Consider the following 17,498-nt stretch of genomic DNA (forward strand, 5'->3'; position numbering starts at 1 on the left):
AGAAGCTAACCAGCAAATGGTAGCATAGATATTCCCCTAGGTGGACTACATGTTACTCAGGGCTGTCCTTCCACAGAGACAGCAAAGCAATTCATTGGCCCATTGAAAACATTCCCTGCCCTCACACTCTCTTCCTAAAGAGCCTGCAGGCCCTGATTAATAAGTAGTCACTCTGGTCCACCTCCTGCTGGCTTGTAATTCCTCTGCTCCCCATTAAAAAACATTGCAGCCCATTCAGCGCAGTTAATAGCTACACCACAGACATTAGCAAACAGCCCTAAGTACTATATGGCTTGTTAATAAAGCCCAATTAATCCCTGTTTTGTGCCTTTGTGAGGCAGGCTATTTTGTTTCCTCCCTGTAATTTTTCCCATGATATGGGTTTTTGTGGGAAGGGGGAGTCGGAGAGAATCTTATTTCTGCAATACCAAATCTTCTAAATCATCTCAGCTTTGCTTCCTCCTGAGAGGCATTTGCTCTCCCCAACCCACACCCCCCTTCTCCCAGGAGTCAACAGAAAATGCTGTAGTGGAATATGCTTTGCATACAGTAAACAAGGCCTTTGGGCTCCATTACCAAAAAATGAAAAAGTTGGGGATGGGGAACGTTCTGCTGATTTAAGACAATATTAGAAATCTTTTACTTTCTGAGATCCTTTTGTGTTTCTGACTAGTCCATGCTCAGGAAATATAACCTTTACGAATTCCAATGCAAGCAGACTTGATAGGACTCTCAGACTAATGTGTGGATCAAAAGTTGGTTGTCTGCAGGCTTTCTGCTTCCTAAATGCTCCCAGGTACTTCACAGCTCCCCCCCCCCAAAAAGGATTACATTTGTATTGCAGGAAAAATGTGTTTAGGAATGTGTTGCCAGAGAGAATACATTTGAAGACATGTATTTATGTGCAAAGTTTTGCACAGCATTGCATGTTGCTACACAGAGTTTTATGCAGCTTTTCTTAAATTATAGATTAATGCAAAAAAAATGGGGAAAATATGTGTGAACATGGACATAAAGCAGCAGAAGAAAAAACAGCATTCCCTCCTGTATTCTGTAGTCTAACCATCAAGCCCATTCCCCCTGTCTTCTTTCACTTCCTGCTTTTATCCATTCATGGCTGAATGAGAGGACTAGATGGGTCTCGGGCAAATAGAACCCCAATAAACTGAGCCCAAATTATATATGATGAAATTCTTATTGGGAAACTCTCTCCCTTCTATAATCTGTCTGCCTTGAGTGTTTCAAACTTTCACAAGCCAAAACATTGTCATCTTCTCCTTCTTGCTCCTCTTCTATTTCTCCTCTCTCATTTCTTCTCTTCTTAACCCATCTTCTAGTTCTCCTCTTTATTCTATTTCTCCTTTTCCACCCAATCTCTTCCTTCTCCTCAATGCAGTGTGGACTCCACACCTTGAAAACAGAACGGCTACTTACAGGAGTATCTGTAGGATGTGGTCAAAAGAGTCAAGATGGCAGCCGCAACAGTGTGACTGGAGCTCTACCTGTTTACGTGCATGTGTGACACACACAAAAAACACACAGAGTTCAGATCACACAGGGACAGCTGCCATCTTGACTTTTATGAACACACCCTGCAGACATCCCTGACTACTTGGGCAATTTTTCTCACATCTATCTACTAAGAATACCCACTGTTATATAGTAGTTCAGTGGCAGAACATTTGTTTTACCTGAAGAAGGACTCAAGTTCAAAAATGTTATGCAGCCAATAGTGGGAAGATCTTGCTAAAAGAGCCCAAAGATCCATGGCCTGAGTCAATGTATAGACAATACTGGGTTTTATTTATTTATTTGATTTCTATAGCTGCCCATCTCACTTTTACGTGACTCTAGGCAGCTTACAATAAAGCAAATAAAAAACACAAAATACACAATATAAAAACAAATAAAAATAAAAACATGTAGCAGCTGGATTGTCCAAACTAATGTTTGGATTTCTTCGTGTGTTTGTGTGTGTGTTTGTGCGTGTGTGTTTCTCCTCCTTATTATTTGGTGTCAAGCATGCCACTGACCTAGATAGTTCCATCTACCTAAATAAAGCATCTTCAGCGGATGGGGGAAACACACGCACACACACACTCAAATACATGTGCCATTTAATGAAAAACACACAAACTCCCCTTGCTCAGCACACCCACCTTATCTATTACACTTCAAGACAACATTTCCCACTCATGCAGATAATAATAATTTCTCTAAGACCCTTTCCAGCAAGACACAGGGATGACAGTATTCAATTTCTCCCCTCCCAGATCACCCCTACTAATAGATCCTATCAAAGCTGCTCCACTGAGTTAAGAAATGTGTTCCAGCACCAGAGACTCTGCAATGTAAACAAGCCAGCTTTTGGACCGCCATGCAAGTAAATTATCCAGCAGGGTTGTAATGCATACTGTTTTCCATTTGAATTCAGACTGCAGGGTATCTAGGAAAAAGCGAGAGGAGTTCTGGAGCATGAAGAATCTATTTCAGGAAGAAACATATTTAAAGAGATCTGCACAGTGGGATAAAGGGTGACCCTGTCACTTCAAGCAAAACACACAGCATTGAGGGTTCCTAGTTCAAGTGCTGAAACTCCTGTTCTACATTGCAGTGGGAAATCTGGTGAGTTATGAGAGGCTGAGATGCTAACTCAGCTTGACAAGAAACATGAAAGAATTTCACTACAGGTTTTAGAGGAAGCAGATTTGAAAGAGTTGTCAAAAAGGACCATATCCATATCACAGAGAGTGATGTTAAACGCAACACCTGAGTATGCATCTTTCTGTAAACAAAACGTGGCATTTTTTAAAAAAATGTGTTTTTGTGAAGGTGTAACCTGGAATAAAAATATGTATTTTTCCTGTTGCCTAGGAAAAGGGGAGTTTAAAAATATATATATATACTGTACTGAGAATGCATATTACATCTCCAAAACATTCATCTTTTTTCTCACCCACCATATCCATTTCCCCAATGCTCTCTCTCAAAAATGTTGTCAAGTAGTGAGAGTTGCAAATAAAACAAATATCTACTAAAAACCCAGGAGACTGAAAGACTGCCCTAACCACCAAGACTGCAAAATGGAACAGATTTATTATGAACTGCACACCTTTAATCCCCGATTAATTGCATTATATGGCTCCAGATTATTGTTCCCACCCAAAATAGATACAGGAGTAAATCCAAGGAAACCCAAGACATTCCACATGGTCTCATGATAGCATGAGACTTTACTCAAGAGAAGGAATCTTGAACCCTAATCATTCGCTGGAGCAACAAAGAGAGGATTGGGCAGCTGGTAAACTACTCCTTCTCTACCTGGATGTTGTTGGTGTGACACCACTTGTTGGTTAAGGAGGTGGTTCTTCACCATGCTCTGTTGGCCTAGATGGAGAACTTCCCAATCTTGTTCATCTTGAAAATCTGTGCTGGCCTGACTAGGCCATTCCCCTGCCACACTAATAAATTATCTGTGTATGGAGCTCTCACAAACTTTCAGTGTTGTTGTTTAATAGCAACCCCTCAAGGAAAGTTCACTACCCATTATGGCTTTCTGCACGGTTTTGAGTCTGTCTTGCCCCCAACCCCCCCAACCCGGTTTCCTTATTTCTTTAGAAGTGCCTTCTGTGCTCTGGTGCTGCAGTAAAAATTCCTTCTGATTGGGATAAAACTGAACACAGAAAAATAACAAGCTAGAAGAGCTAATGTACTCCCCCATCCCTCAACCCACTCTCTCACATCTCAGTGCTGGAATGCATTGTTTAACTGCAATCAGAATAAGTATGGATGGCATCTGAGAGAGGAAGAGCTATCTGAATTTATTTTAGTGACATGGAAACGTTTTAAGAGCTGTAGTAATGAGACGGCGGCTTTGTGTGTTGGTCTGGATGAGCTTCTGAGAGTACTACATGGAGCCATTCTGTGGGTTAAATTTCAGCTGGGCTCACTATAGGAGCCTAAACAGTTAACATTCAACAACTATTAGCAAGCCAGTACTCACAGCTCAAGACCCCAAGAGACCCCAATCTCATGGAAAGTGAAGACTTCTAGGAGCTGAAACACAGGAGAGTTTTGTGCACCATATCTATCGCTTCTGCCTTTTGCATGCAATATAACATGCTCATAGTATAGACTGTATAGTGTCCAATTTTATTTATTTATTTATACTTTTTATATAGCCACCCATCTCATGAACAAGTGACTCTGGATGGCATACAACAGGGCTAAAACAGTCAATCAATACATTGAAAGATATAAAAGCCAAACTAAAACAAAAAATAATAGACGAAGTAATGCTAAAAATAACGGAGCCCCCTTGCTAGTTCACCCGTCCTCTTGGCTTTCAGTGCAGTCCTCACCAGAATGCTGTAAGTATCAGATGGAAGCCATATGGCAAGGTGCCAGCATTACAAGGTCTCACGAAAATACTAGCGTTCAAACTTCTCCATTTTTAAAAAAATAATTTTCTTTTCACTTGAAGGAAAAAAATTGTTTTGTATTCCCTCCGCCACGCTGCCCCCCATCCCACAAGGGGAGAAAGTCTTGTTGAAATCCTCATGGGTGGATTTGTATTTACTTAGTGATGAGATGACCAAGAATGGGTCTCAGTGTTGCACCTTCACAGTACAAATATCTTCGCTGTGCTCTGCAGCCTTCATGGCTCTCATGCTTCCCTTAGATCCCAAGAAATTAAATCCTAAGGGAACACTTTTCATGGATTGTTTGTTTATTTGTTTGTTTGTTTTTTCAGATTGGAAGTGAAAGCAGCCATGGAGGATGACGAGCAATGAAGAGATGTTAGGAGAGTGAGAATACAAATGCTTTCCTCTAAAAACTTCATCTAGAAACCCCATCTCCTACCTTTGAAGGTCTTCCTTTATTTATCTCATAATCATAAGGGATATTTCTATTACTAAGCAATTACAAACTACAAGTGTGATCCCCATATGAATTGCAATGCCAAACTTGCAAGACAAGGGTAAGAAGCTGTCATACTTACCCTGCACAAACGCCCTATGAAGGAAATAATATCCTACAGGTGGCAGCATCTGTGCAACCTTGTCTTAGTCCAGAAGCTAAGTAAGATCAGGACAGGTGAGTGCCTGGATGAGAGAGCCTCAAGGAATTGCAGGGCTGTAGATTGGACTGGGAAGTTGAAAAATAAAAGATAATGGAAGAAGGCAAGCCACTTTTGTACTGTTGCCAACAACCCCAATACATGACTGCATGGATGCATTCATGAAGCCATCAGGAGTCAAGCTCAATTTGAAGGAGATTTCACCTTAATTCCAAACAGGAAAAAGGAATGGGATACAAAGGAAGGGTCAAAAAAGAATAGCAACAATTGAGAAGCAAAACAGAATGTGCAAATGAATTAATCCAAGTGTAACTGCAGGGGAAAAAAAACTGATGGAGTTAATTTCCTCTACATCAGAAACTGGTGTGGAACTATAATATAATGCTGCAATCAAAAATGGGTTTGTTTGTCAGCAGAAAACCACCATCCATTTTTAAAAAGAAAATAAAGAACCACATTATGCCATCCAAAGCAACAATTTGCAATCTAGAGAGAAAAGGCACCCAAACGCTCCATAATTCTGAACAAGGTCAAGATGTTCCAGAAAAAGAGTGCCCTTTCTCTTCTCCCAACCTACCTGAGATATTGGTGGTGATCTCAGTCAGAGCGGTTTGTCCAAAGCCCTTGCCAGTTCGTGCTCTTACTGAAAAAAGGTAGGTTGTTCCAGGATGAAGGTTGGAGAAAACGTGGTAAGTTTCATTTCGGAGCTTGGAGACAGTGCGTCGTGGGCCAGGCACATTAACTGCTGGGTCAGAGGATTCAATGCTCTGGTAGCTGATCTAGGATAGAGGGATATACTTTAAGACACCATCAGAATGCAGAGATCAGAATGTATTTGTTTGTTGAATTTATACAGCCACCCATGTTCCAGATGTTGCTTCAACAATGACCAGATGCTGCAATACAGTGTGAATAAAAGTGTTTTTTAAAAAATCTTTGCACATAGAAAATAAGCTTATCAGGGGCAAAATTAACTTAGAACTCTTCTGCCTGACACTGACTTTTCTATGGGCAGGGCATTATTTTGTAAAGGGGAATATTCCATCAAAGGCAAGAAACCACATAAGACCCATAGTGGCTCTCAGCCAAGCTGATTGATCATCACAGCGAGAGCTGGAGAGAACTTTCAGATACAGCAATGAAAAGCAGCTTGCATTTTGCAGCCGAAACAATAGGCTGGGAAGGAACTATAAAGTTGCCCTTAATCTTCAAGACTATTAAGAAAAAAAAGTGCTTCCAGAATTACAATAGAGCCTGTGTCAATTCTCCAAGAGGCAGCCTTCAGCCTGGTAGGGAAGAGCTGTGCAGATAAGCATCAAGCTTTTCTCACTCGGCAGTTTCCGCGCTCCAATAATTTTTGTTGATGCCAGAGAGGGCAAAGGCATGGGATAAAAAGCCGAACGAGGGAAGGGAGGTTTTGCCTGGCTGCGTTTGGGAGAAGCCAAAACACACGCAGAGATAGGCCTATTCAAACACTATCTGACAATAATGAAGCAAAGAAAAGACTCTCCATTCAGCACCTGGCTGAGAATACAGAAAACCCCATCAATTATTGCTCTGCTTGTCTGACAGACAAAGCCGTCCCCAATCATTGTGCAAGTCCTTGAAATTGAGGTCACTTTCTACCCTCCCTCCCAGGCCCCTACCTGGCATTACAGCTTAAGGGATTCCTGGAGCTCAACATTCATGAACGACTCATCATAATTGGCTCCCTGATCAAACAATGCCCAGCCAATCATCTTCCAGGTACATGGGAACTACAACTCACAGAATTCCCAAGGAGTGTGACAACTGGATGGGAAATATGGAAGTCCAGGCCTTTTTCAAGTAACTTTTTCAAGTCACATTCTCCACTGTTTTTGCCCACCAAAGACAACAAGAGTATGTGAAGAAACGCAACATTTTGAAATAACTCTTGGCATTATAATTTAACTGATGTGTTTTACTGCCTTGAATGAAACATATTGATCCATTAGAGTTCTTCAGGTATTGAAAATTATCTTGGATGGTGGGCCTTCCATGTGTGGGACCTGGTGCAATGATTCTCACTGACTCCTTTAAAAGGGCCTGCTGAGAACTATAGCTCAATACATCTGGAGAAGTGTCAGATTGGGGAAGAATATTATCCAGAATGGTAGTAGAGAAATGAACCTATTGTGATCTACGTCTACAGAGATCATTTGTAGAAAGCAACCACTTGGGGAAGAGCTTTAAAGAGCATGCTGTCAGCCTTGTGAGGTAGTCCAGACAGAAAGCACGACCAGATGGGCTAATTGTACTTTATTGAAAAGTTAATTAACAGAATCTTGCAACATTTCTCCCCCATTGCCTTTACAGCCCAAGAAACTAGGGAGGGCCCCTTCTGAGACATTTGCCATGCTCACATTCCTTCTGCAAGCTAAGCTGCCTTTTCTCTGACTGTTCCCCTGGCTGTGGCCGTTCTCCTGTCTCCCAAGGTTATTCCCACATACCATTACGCATGCAGAGGAGCCCAACTCAAGCATCTATATTTACTGCAGCCAATGCCGGACCTTCTTCCAAGAACTTAGCTGGAGCCATTTTATATAGTGTTTAGAATCTAGGCTTGGAGACCCCTAGGTTCAAATTCCCATTTAATCATGAAGCTCCCGGGGGGGGGGGGAGGAAAGAGCCCTCAACCTGCTGCCTTTACCCCAATGTGCTGGGATCACAATCCCCAGAATCCCCCAGCCACCATAATGTGCCGGGAAGAGGGGTTGATCATTTTCCCTTGCGTGGTTTTTCTGTTTAACTCTTCCTCAAAGCTTTTATATGCCCTTGAAAAGGTGTTGACTTTTTCTTAAAAACAAAACAAAACTAGGAGGGACAATTATACACATAAAATATCATCTTTTCAGCTATGTGTGTAGAACTGAAACTGGATGGATATATGCATGTCTCTTCAATGAGTACAATTTGGCATGGTAACCCTCTGGTGATGCCATTACTTGGGTATGTTGAATGTAGATGATGCTTGGATGAGATGTTTGATTGTGTTGTTATTTTTGTGGTTGTTGTTTTAACAGACCCAAATCAGCAATGACAGCTGGTGAAAAAAAAAGCGAAGCACTGCTTCTGATCATACATTGGTTCGCAATTCTGCAGAAAGACCACTTGATAAAAGAACAAAAGAAATAGACCTGCAATATTTCATTTGTCTACCCATTAACACAACATAAAATATTTGACTAAAATGATGCCCTAATATGTAAGTAAGATTTTTTTTATAAATGTAAGTTCTCCTTCGATTCAAGCTTGACTTCTGATGCCTTTATAGACATGTCCATGTAGTCTTCTTGGCCACAATACAAAAGTGCTTTGCCATTGACTTTCTCCAGTATGTTTCTTCAACTTCCCTGGGATTTTCTGTTGGCTGCCCATCCAATTACTAACCATATCCAACCCTACTTAGCTTTTTAGGATCAGCCACAATGTACTTCACTTACAAGAATGTGAAATACGTATATGTAGCTAGGGTGGTAGCATCCTATTAAAACTGGAATTCCCTCTTATCTTTCATATAGAATAGAATCTCTCTCCTGAGATCACCTCTGTTAGAGAGTATGCATACAACATCTCTAAGCAAGAATTCACTTATACTTCAAGACTATTATTCATACTCATAGCAAAATTTAATTAATGCATTAACAGGAACCTTCTTTTTCTGACTTTGGCAGATGGTAAGAGAGATAAGAAAGATTGAAGGCAAAAGGAGAAGAGGACGGCAGAGGATGAGATGGTTAGATAGCATCACTGAAGCAATGAGCATGAAACTGAGCAAACTCAGGGAGGCAGTGAAGGACTGGCGCAATATGGTTCATGGGGTCACGAAGAGTCGGACACGACTTAACGACTAAACAACAAACAAAGAGAGTTAAGGGAAAAACATGCAGAATACCCACCTCCCCAAAATGATCTTACAGCATACCTCATATTGTGTTATGAGACCATTGGGTTCCACTGGCTCCTCCCATTTCAGAAAAATCATGTCCTCCAGGGGGGTGAATGTGAGGGACTCTGAAGCTATGCCTCCAGGAACTTGAATGAGTAGATGGGAAAGAGAGATAAAAAGAATGAGAAGACATTTCTTACTCCTAAAATGAACAAGAACTAGAGGAACATCAAATGAAGCTAAAATTGGGAACATCATGAAAAGAACCTTAAGCCAATCCTGGGGATGTTAAAAATCACATCCCAGCTTACCTAACTGAGGGCTTTTTGCTTGTCTTGAATCTAGGCATCCAAATCTATGCCTTTTTCATACTTCACATAAACAGGTGGAAGATGAATTTTGGAAATACATTTGCTGTGTTCAACTTTATTTATTTATGTATTATATCAATGTATAGAGCCACCCATCTCAAATATATGTTTCTGGGCAGTTCACAAACAATTAACAATATAAAAACACCAAAACAATACAAAAACTACAATTTAAAATCAATAAAATATTAAAACACACACACACACACACACACACACAAATCAAGGATAGCCATGGTGGGTGGATTTTCAACTTCATTATACAGAACTGAGTGCATAACATTTTTTCACACTTAGATACCCTCATTCACAACTTCAACCTCACATTTTGCAAGGTTTTAGACAGGGAAAGATACGCATATCAGTTTAACACTAATGAATGTTTAAGTCACATGGATTCACTTCTTCCATTCCACTGTCTTTAATGTCTTTAAAAAATAAGTAAAATTGTACATTTACTTATTTAATTAAATTTATATGCCACCCATCTTGCCCAGATATATTGTATGACACTTCCCACAAGCATAGTTTTAATGCAAACTTTCCCAACATTACTGATTCTAATCTAATCTGTGTTTCTTTGTGCAATTTTTTTGTAACATATACATATTGCGAGGGGGTGGGTTTCCACTTAAAGAGGCGGTCATCCATCCCCTCCTTAAGAAACCAACACTAAATCCAACTCCGCTGGACAATTTTCATCCTGTCTCCAACCTTCCCTGCACATTGCAGCCCCAGAAAGGCCTGGAGGAAAGAGATTATCTGGATCCTTTTTGGTCAGGGTTCATAGCACTGATTGCACTTGGAGATGACCTTTGGCAAGGCTGAGATGGGAGTGGTGCAACCACCCTGGCTCTTCTTAAACACTCAGCAGCCTTTGATATTAGTATCTCTCTGCATGGTCTTACAGTGGTTCTCCTCCTTCTTTTGGGGCCAGTTCCAGTCAATGTTGATGGGGCGTGACATCTATCTCTACAGCCATCTTAGTAGGGTTCCTCAGAACTTTCTACTCTCTCCATTCCTATTTAACACCTACATGAAACCATGGAGTAAGGTCATCCATCAGCGTGGGACTAAGTATGCTCAGTACATTGTTGATAGTTATGCATCTCCACCCCAGATTGACCAAGTAATGCCTTCAAAGTTCTTTCCCAGTGTCTTGAGCTATGGGGATCTGGATGGGGAAGAACAGGTTCAGGCTTAACCCAAGCAACACAGGTAGGATGTATGTTTTATCCCTCCAGATCTGAGGACTTTTATCTTTAGTTCTGAACAGGGTTACACTCCCCCAGACTGAACTAATATGCAATTTGAGGTTCCTCTTGGACTCTTGGCTCCTCCTACCACAGCAGGTGGCAGCCATGTCCATGAAGCCCTTCGCACAAATCCAACTGAACCCATTCCTGGATTGGGATGTCCTCCTCAGTTATTCATGCCTCAATTACCTCTCACTTGGACTCCCACTATGAACCCTAGATGTGGCTGCCCTTGAAGACCACTTGGAAGCTACAATGGGTCCAGAATGCAGCGGTGCAGGCAATTATGAATGCACCATGGTAGGGCCATGTAACAGCATTACTGTGCAAGCTGCACTGGGTCCCTGTAGGCTTACAAGTGCAGTTTAAGATCCTGGTTACCATCTATAAAACCCTTCATGACATAGGGCCAGGTTATTTGTGAGACCTCCCATTTTTTATTGTTTCTGCCCATCCCTTAAGATCTGACAGAGCGAGCATGCTTTGGATCCCATCTATGCAACACTGTCACCTGAGGTTTGCCTTTTCTGTTGCAAAACATGCCTGAGAGTTGGATGGCCCCAACCCTGTTGGCCTTCTGTAAGGCCTTGAAAACCTGATTTTTCCCTAGGCGTTGGGCTAGGGTTTTGGATGCTCCCATCTTGTAACACTTTTGGGAATGTGGGCATGACTGCGGTTTGGCCTCAGTTGTATTGTGTCTTTGTGTTTTTTATGTTTATTTTGTTATTTTTGTTCTGTGCTTTTAATCCTATGTTAGCCACCCAAAGTCATAATTAGTGAATTATGCAATCTTATCAACCACATACATTCATTTTCCATGCAAAGCATCCCAGTGTGTACATTGTTGTACATAACTTTCCTGAATATATGCATATTTTTAGTTTGCCTCTTTCCCAAGTACAATCTGTTTGTATATTACTTTGGACTTTGGCTATTATGCTAATGTACTCAATGCATTATCATTACTGCAGTGGAATGTCTGGTGGATTCTGCCATTTCAATCTAATAGAACTGTATGGTGATTTTCTTTTCACATCGTTAAATCAAGTGGAGAATGGCAACATGAGCCCAGACATTGCTGAGAGTATAATGGGAAGGCTTGCATCTTCCAAACCGACAGCTTGTTCACACCCACTTCTCTTACCGGACTTCTGTGATCCTCTGAACAAAATACCCTTTTAAAAATAGGTATGGATCATTTGTTTATTTAATATATGTTTGGAATACCCCCTGAAGGTGATGTTCATATAAAAATAATAAGAGTAATAATACATCAGAGTAAGGAAAACAAAACTGGAACTCAGCCAGGCAAACAAACCAATATAATAAACATATAAAAGCAACATTAACCATCAAAAATTTAATGGCATATTATCTTCTTCAGCAGCTATCTGAAAAAAAAAGGAAGGGAGGAACTAACCTAGCCTCCTCTAGGGAAAGAGTAATATAACCCACATGCTCTTACTCAAATTATAAGTGGATCATAAACTGGAAATTAAAAGAAGTCTGCAATCTTATAGTAGTCTTACTTGAAAATTAATTCAATCAAAATCAATAGAACTTACTTCAAAGAGAGCATGTTTAGGCTGGAAACATTTATGGGAAACAACCCCATAAGAAAACAGCGAGAAAGGATTGCATGAAGATCTCTGAGCTCTCTTACTATTTATTTTTCTTAGGGCTGTGCCAAAGAATATGTTTGTGTCTGCGGGGGCAGGGGTTTCCTTACTATTCTCATTCAGTTTAATTTGAAATAAATAATTTATTTAATCAATCAATTTGTAGAGTCCTCTCAGCAATGACTCCAGGTGGCAAACAGTATTTTAGGTTCCAGTCCCACAAAGGTGAATATATTGGTGACATTTTCACTGGTGGGCTATAATATTCTTGGACTCCCTTACTAAAAGTAACCAAAGGCTCTGTGCACAGCGCAGTTCATCTTCTGGTAATTAGCAGCCTCCCTGACTTCTTACACTTTTTATACTTCAAAGATATCCTGTAATCTACCTACCCTCATGAGGGTTTCTTCAAGTAGGGAAGAAGAGGCAACCATGGAGACTGTAAGGAGATAGAAGGCTAAATCACAGAAAAAGAAAAACCTTTATTTTTCCATCTCAACAAATAAGCTCAAAACATCACCATAACAAATCCCAAATTTATGTTTACAAGAATATGAGAAAAGATAATAGCATCTTCATTTAGGAAACCAGAAGATCTATTCCATCAGTTTTCTTCTTTATCCATTCTTTCTACAAAAAAGAAAGGCACTTCTCTTTCTGACCCAGAATTTTTTCTCCGAGTCTATCCTCCTGCCCAAGCTGTTAAGGTAAGATTTTGCTCAAGAACGTCTTGTGAACATCAACGCTCAGAAATGTCTAGGTGGGCCTCTTTGATCTTTCTTAACACTCTAAGCCAGTGTTTCTCGACCTTGACAATTTTAAGATGGGTATACTTCAACTCCCAGAATTCTGGGAGTTGAAGTCCACCCATCTTAAAGCTGCCAAGGTTGAGAAACACTGTTCTAAGCACTATAACACATCAACTTCAGGACACTCATCCTGAACCAGGGAACGGAACTTTCACATTGATTTAAAGGAACATGTTGAGAACAGAAATGTTAACAGCCAAAGGAAAAATCACACCATTCCATTACCTGAATGTGTTTGCATAATCTTTTGCATAATCACTTTGGGCTGATTACACCAGATAGAGGCCCCTCAATCCTCCACAAATTAGCACTCAGACAAATACATGCCTGGTGAATCTGCAGGCAATTCTTGCTCATGTATATTTTATAGGAACAGATTAATTCTGTTTTGCATGTACCAAGGCAACCAACATGCTAACTAAAAACAAAAGAGAAACTATAGAAGTTTGAGAGGGAAGATAACAGACTGGCTAGCTGAACAGCAGCAAGATGCGTTCTGAATGTTCAATCACTGGTCCTGCTATGCCAATTGGATCAACTAGCATGATATGTTGTCTACACCGGGAATGGTCAAAAGGCATGGACAGCAGCAAAATAATTATCCCCAGCACGTTGGTAGACCTTGAGGTTTTAGTAAAATGAGACATGTATATCTTGGAATCCTGAAATCTATCCATTTTATATTTTATCTTTATTCATGTTTAAAAAAAAAAAGTTTTGAGTCCTAGAAGAAGGAACTAGGAAAGTGCTACAGAGCTGATTCAACCCTTCCAGATTATATTCAAGTTAGTAACTTCTCTTTTATGATGCCCCCTCCCCTGTACTTACTGTTCTCAGAAGCCACAGGGCAAAGGACATAAATTGGCTAATATTATGGGAAGTCAGCCCTAAAGGGTGTGCATTATTTATATAAAATAGGATGCTAGAGATGAACCCTTTGCTTTCCCACATGCTAGCTTCCTTATTTATGTTTGCCTGTTTATTTTTAATTAAAGAGCTTTTAAATAAAATATGGAATGCAAAAGCATGCCAAACGCAGCTTCGGCAATTTTTTCCAACCCTTTTACTGGACATGGCCATTGAGGTAATTTCTATTTTCTTCTGCCCAGCCAGCTGCCATGTTGTGTCTATGTATTTCTGTTCTCCCCTTGTGCTGTGTATTTCTCTGTAAGTGTGCACTGGGAAGTCTAGAACAGGCTCCATCCAAAGTGCGCTGAGCCACATGACCAGGAAGGAGAAGGGGGACTTAGAATGGAGCAATAGGCAGCATTCAGAATTCCTGCCCAACTACCTCTCTTGTGTATTTATCCTCTTCCAAAGAGTGCATCAGAGAACTAACCTTCCTTCCTTCCTTCCTTCCTTCCTTCCTTCCTTCCTTCCTTCCTTCCTTCCTTCCTTCCTTCCTTCCTTCCTTCCTTCCCTCCCTCCCTCCCCCACCAACCCCAAGCCAGATCTGGTCCATTCTGAACTCAATCTTTTGCTAGGTTCTTCCACCACATCAAATTCGGTCCAATGATGCTTGGTTTTTAGAAGAGTTATCCTCTCCATGCACAGGCAGAGTCATCAGCCCTTTCTATAATTTCTTTCTAACATCCCATTGTATTGGAAAGAATAAAAAGTCAGATGGATGCAGAACTGAGCACCAAGGGGGATGTCTGAGAAAACACTGAAACCATGGACATCATTGCTTCTTGCTGTACTAGGGAGTTTAAGTCAGGCAATGATTTCAAGGGACATTAACCAAGTTGTTATCTCCTCTTTCGAATTTCTCTTAGATGTTATGTACCAGCATCTGGCTTTATGATTGCACAAACAAGCCAGACTCCATCAGGTATGGCAGCCACTTGCCATTTACCTGGGAACTTTTGCAACCAGCTACTCTGATTCTCCTGATGGGGTCCTGGGGTAAATATGTAATCCTAGACAATTTGGTTGGATTATCAGAGCTTGTGCCACCCTCCACTTGTTATTGACAACCCACAATAATAATCATAACAGACAATGTCTCAGACAACAGACTTAACTGAAGATACGCATTTATTGATTTAACACAGAATCTCCCCTCTCATCCCCCAATTTCAAGGATGTCATTATAGGCAAACGAAGCAGGCAATCACTTTGCAGAGAAGGCTCTGCATGAAAAATATCATCTGCCAGGCAAGCTTTACTGCACCCTCTAATTTTAGGCAGAACTTGGTATTTATGTTCACCTTAGAAGGGGAAAGCAACCCTATTACCCTTCACACAGAAGGAACAAACTAACTGAACCAAAAAAACAAACAGTGGAATGTGGAAATCAAAAGACATAATTCACTGCTCTTAGCAGCATGTTTCTGAATCTATAGTGGGGGGTGGGGGGGTGGCAGGGTCATAAGAAGAATACTGTTCACGTTAAAGCTATTCTTCTCTTTATACTGTAATCATTAGCAGGGCATTAAGCTCCCAGGGCCAGATTGGAAAGGCTAGAGATCTGTGATTTGCCTGCCACAGGCAAGCAGAATGTTAGCTAAGAATAAACTATGATTTCCAATGTAAAGAAAGAGTGCTTAGTTTTTGTTCGTTTGTTTAGGTTTCTAGGCTTTATAAAGACCAGTTTAGCGCAAGCCACAAGAATGGCATTTGCACAGATTAACTGATGGAGGACCAACTTGTCTTACTTTAAGGACGTTGCTCGGTTAAATTTTCTGTCTTTTCTACCCTAGAGGAAGCAGTCATGATTCTAGCATGAATTTTCCCCATTTCAGTCCCAATAAGGTTCACGGTTCTCACATTTGAAATACATCTTCCTCAAAAGTAATCTATTACAATGAATGGATCATTTTTAAACATTTTAATTCAAATCAGGCCTGCAGACGCAAAGGTCTATACCCCCTACAACATACATCTTGGTCAGATCATGTTTTCTGCACTTATTCTGAAGGGAGGAGGGAAGGAAGAAAGGAAGGGAATGATGGAATGTCTAACAGACCATGGGAACACAGAGGAGGCAGCAAGACACTTAAGGGAGGAAACAGGGTCATTACAGAAAAGATTCTTCAATGCAGGATGGGAGAAGTACGAGAAAGAGACTCAGAGTAACTCCACTTTAATAACATTAAGTATACGTTGTGCAGGAAAATTGCTTGGTAGGCTTTCAAGATTCTATTATCTTACCCTACAAGCAATAAATATCTTTCCAGAGTCCAAATGGTCCCTGTTCCTTGAGTTTGCAAGCCACAAAATAAAGAAATAAAGGGAAGGGAAGCGAGGAAGAAAGGCAGGTAAGGATCCTTTGCCTTTGGACAGGAGCAAGCAACTTGTAACCAGATTCCACACTTGGAAAAAAGGTAGGAAAGCATGCACAGCATGGCTCCTGGAATTCTTCCTAGTCTCTTCATAAGAGGGTGGCTCTGGGTCATGTGACTGGGAGAAATGAAGGGGGGGCTTAGAATGGAGGAGTCAGCTGGTCCCCAATTGCTTCTCCCATTGGATGCACTGGATGATTTTTTTTTTTTCTGGATCTTTTTCCCTTGGCCCCCTGCTGAACCTGACCCATTTTCAAACTCCTCCAGTGTCAAATTTGACCCTGTTCTGTTCAGTTTTCAGAGTTATCCTTCTGATAACAAAGGAGAGAGAGAAAGAACGTAAGCACAGCAGGGCTTCTGGAATTCCTTCTATCCCCTTTACCAGCAACAGCCACAAGAGGCGTTTGTATTTTTCTTCTGTGTACTGTGACGATGTAATGTGTTGAGTCTCTCTATGGAGAGGGGATGTCTGCACTTTCTCCCCGGGGACTAGCCAGCGTAGGCACAAGCCTATTGCATGTGCGTGGATGGATGGAGAGGTGAGAGGCAGACAGACAGACAGAGGGCCAAACCCCTTTGAATAATTCTTTTCCAACTTCTGTTGGGTTGGAAAGAATAAAAATAAAAGAACGGCTATGGTTCCCAACAGACACAGGGGGTGCGGCAATGGCATCATGAGGTCATTCAATCAGAAAAGGCTAAAACATCCGCTCTTTGTTTTTGTCAGCTGGGAAAGCAGTAAGCCTAGCAGAAGATTATTTTGCTTAAAAAAAAAAAAGAAACAGATAAACAAAGCAACCCCAAATTGCATTCTTAAATTTCCAAACTTTGTCACTGAATTTTAACAATACAAACTCAGAGCTATAAAATGAGGGCTGACAGGGGCACATGCGCTGCAGATTATTCACCTCTGTTACTGAGAAGGCATGAAGGTTTATTGCAATTGCCACCACTGTCCATTTCTCCCTGGGATCTTTAGAACAGAACGTTCTTCAGCCAGGAAGAGATGCATCTTGTCTATTGTCCTTGTGCTTCTAAAATGCCTGGGCATGAGGCCTGAGAAATCACAAGAGCATACATCCTGCTATTTCACACCAGGCAACTGCTGAGAAATATTTTGAACTGTTGATAACCATTTGCAGGATAATTGGGTTTTTCTAGAATCTCAC

The 17,498-nt window shown here is 40.9% G+C and overlaps 1 protein-coding gene across 3 annotated transcripts in view; it reads right to left on the reverse strand.

Moving 5' to 3' along the window:
* PTPRU (protein tyrosine phosphatase receptor type U) overlaps positions 1-17,498 on the reverse strand; it is a 312,459-nt gene that overhangs the window by 108,181 nt on the left and 186,780 nt on the right. For all 3 annotated transcript variants that reach the window (XM_088140061.1, XM_088140060.1, XM_088140062.1), the window contains 2 exons: positions 9,027-9,136; positions 5,658-5,859 (listed from right to left, as the gene is read on the reverse strand). In XM_088140061.1, the coding sequence (XP_087996187.1) occupies positions 5,658-5,859; positions 9,027-9,136 (312 nt within the window). The remainder of the gene's footprint in view (positions 1-5,657; positions 5,860-9,026; positions 9,137-17,498) is intronic.

Source organism: Python bivittatus, unplaced genomic scaffold (genome assembly GCF_059951505.1).
Source record: "Python bivittatus isolate LINGU-HERP-01145 unplaced genomic scaffold, Pbiv_v1 ctg000310_np1212, whole genome shotgun sequence".
Classification (NCBI taxonomy): Eukaryota; Metazoa; Chordata; class Lepidosauria; order Squamata; family Pythonidae; genus Python; species Python bivittatus.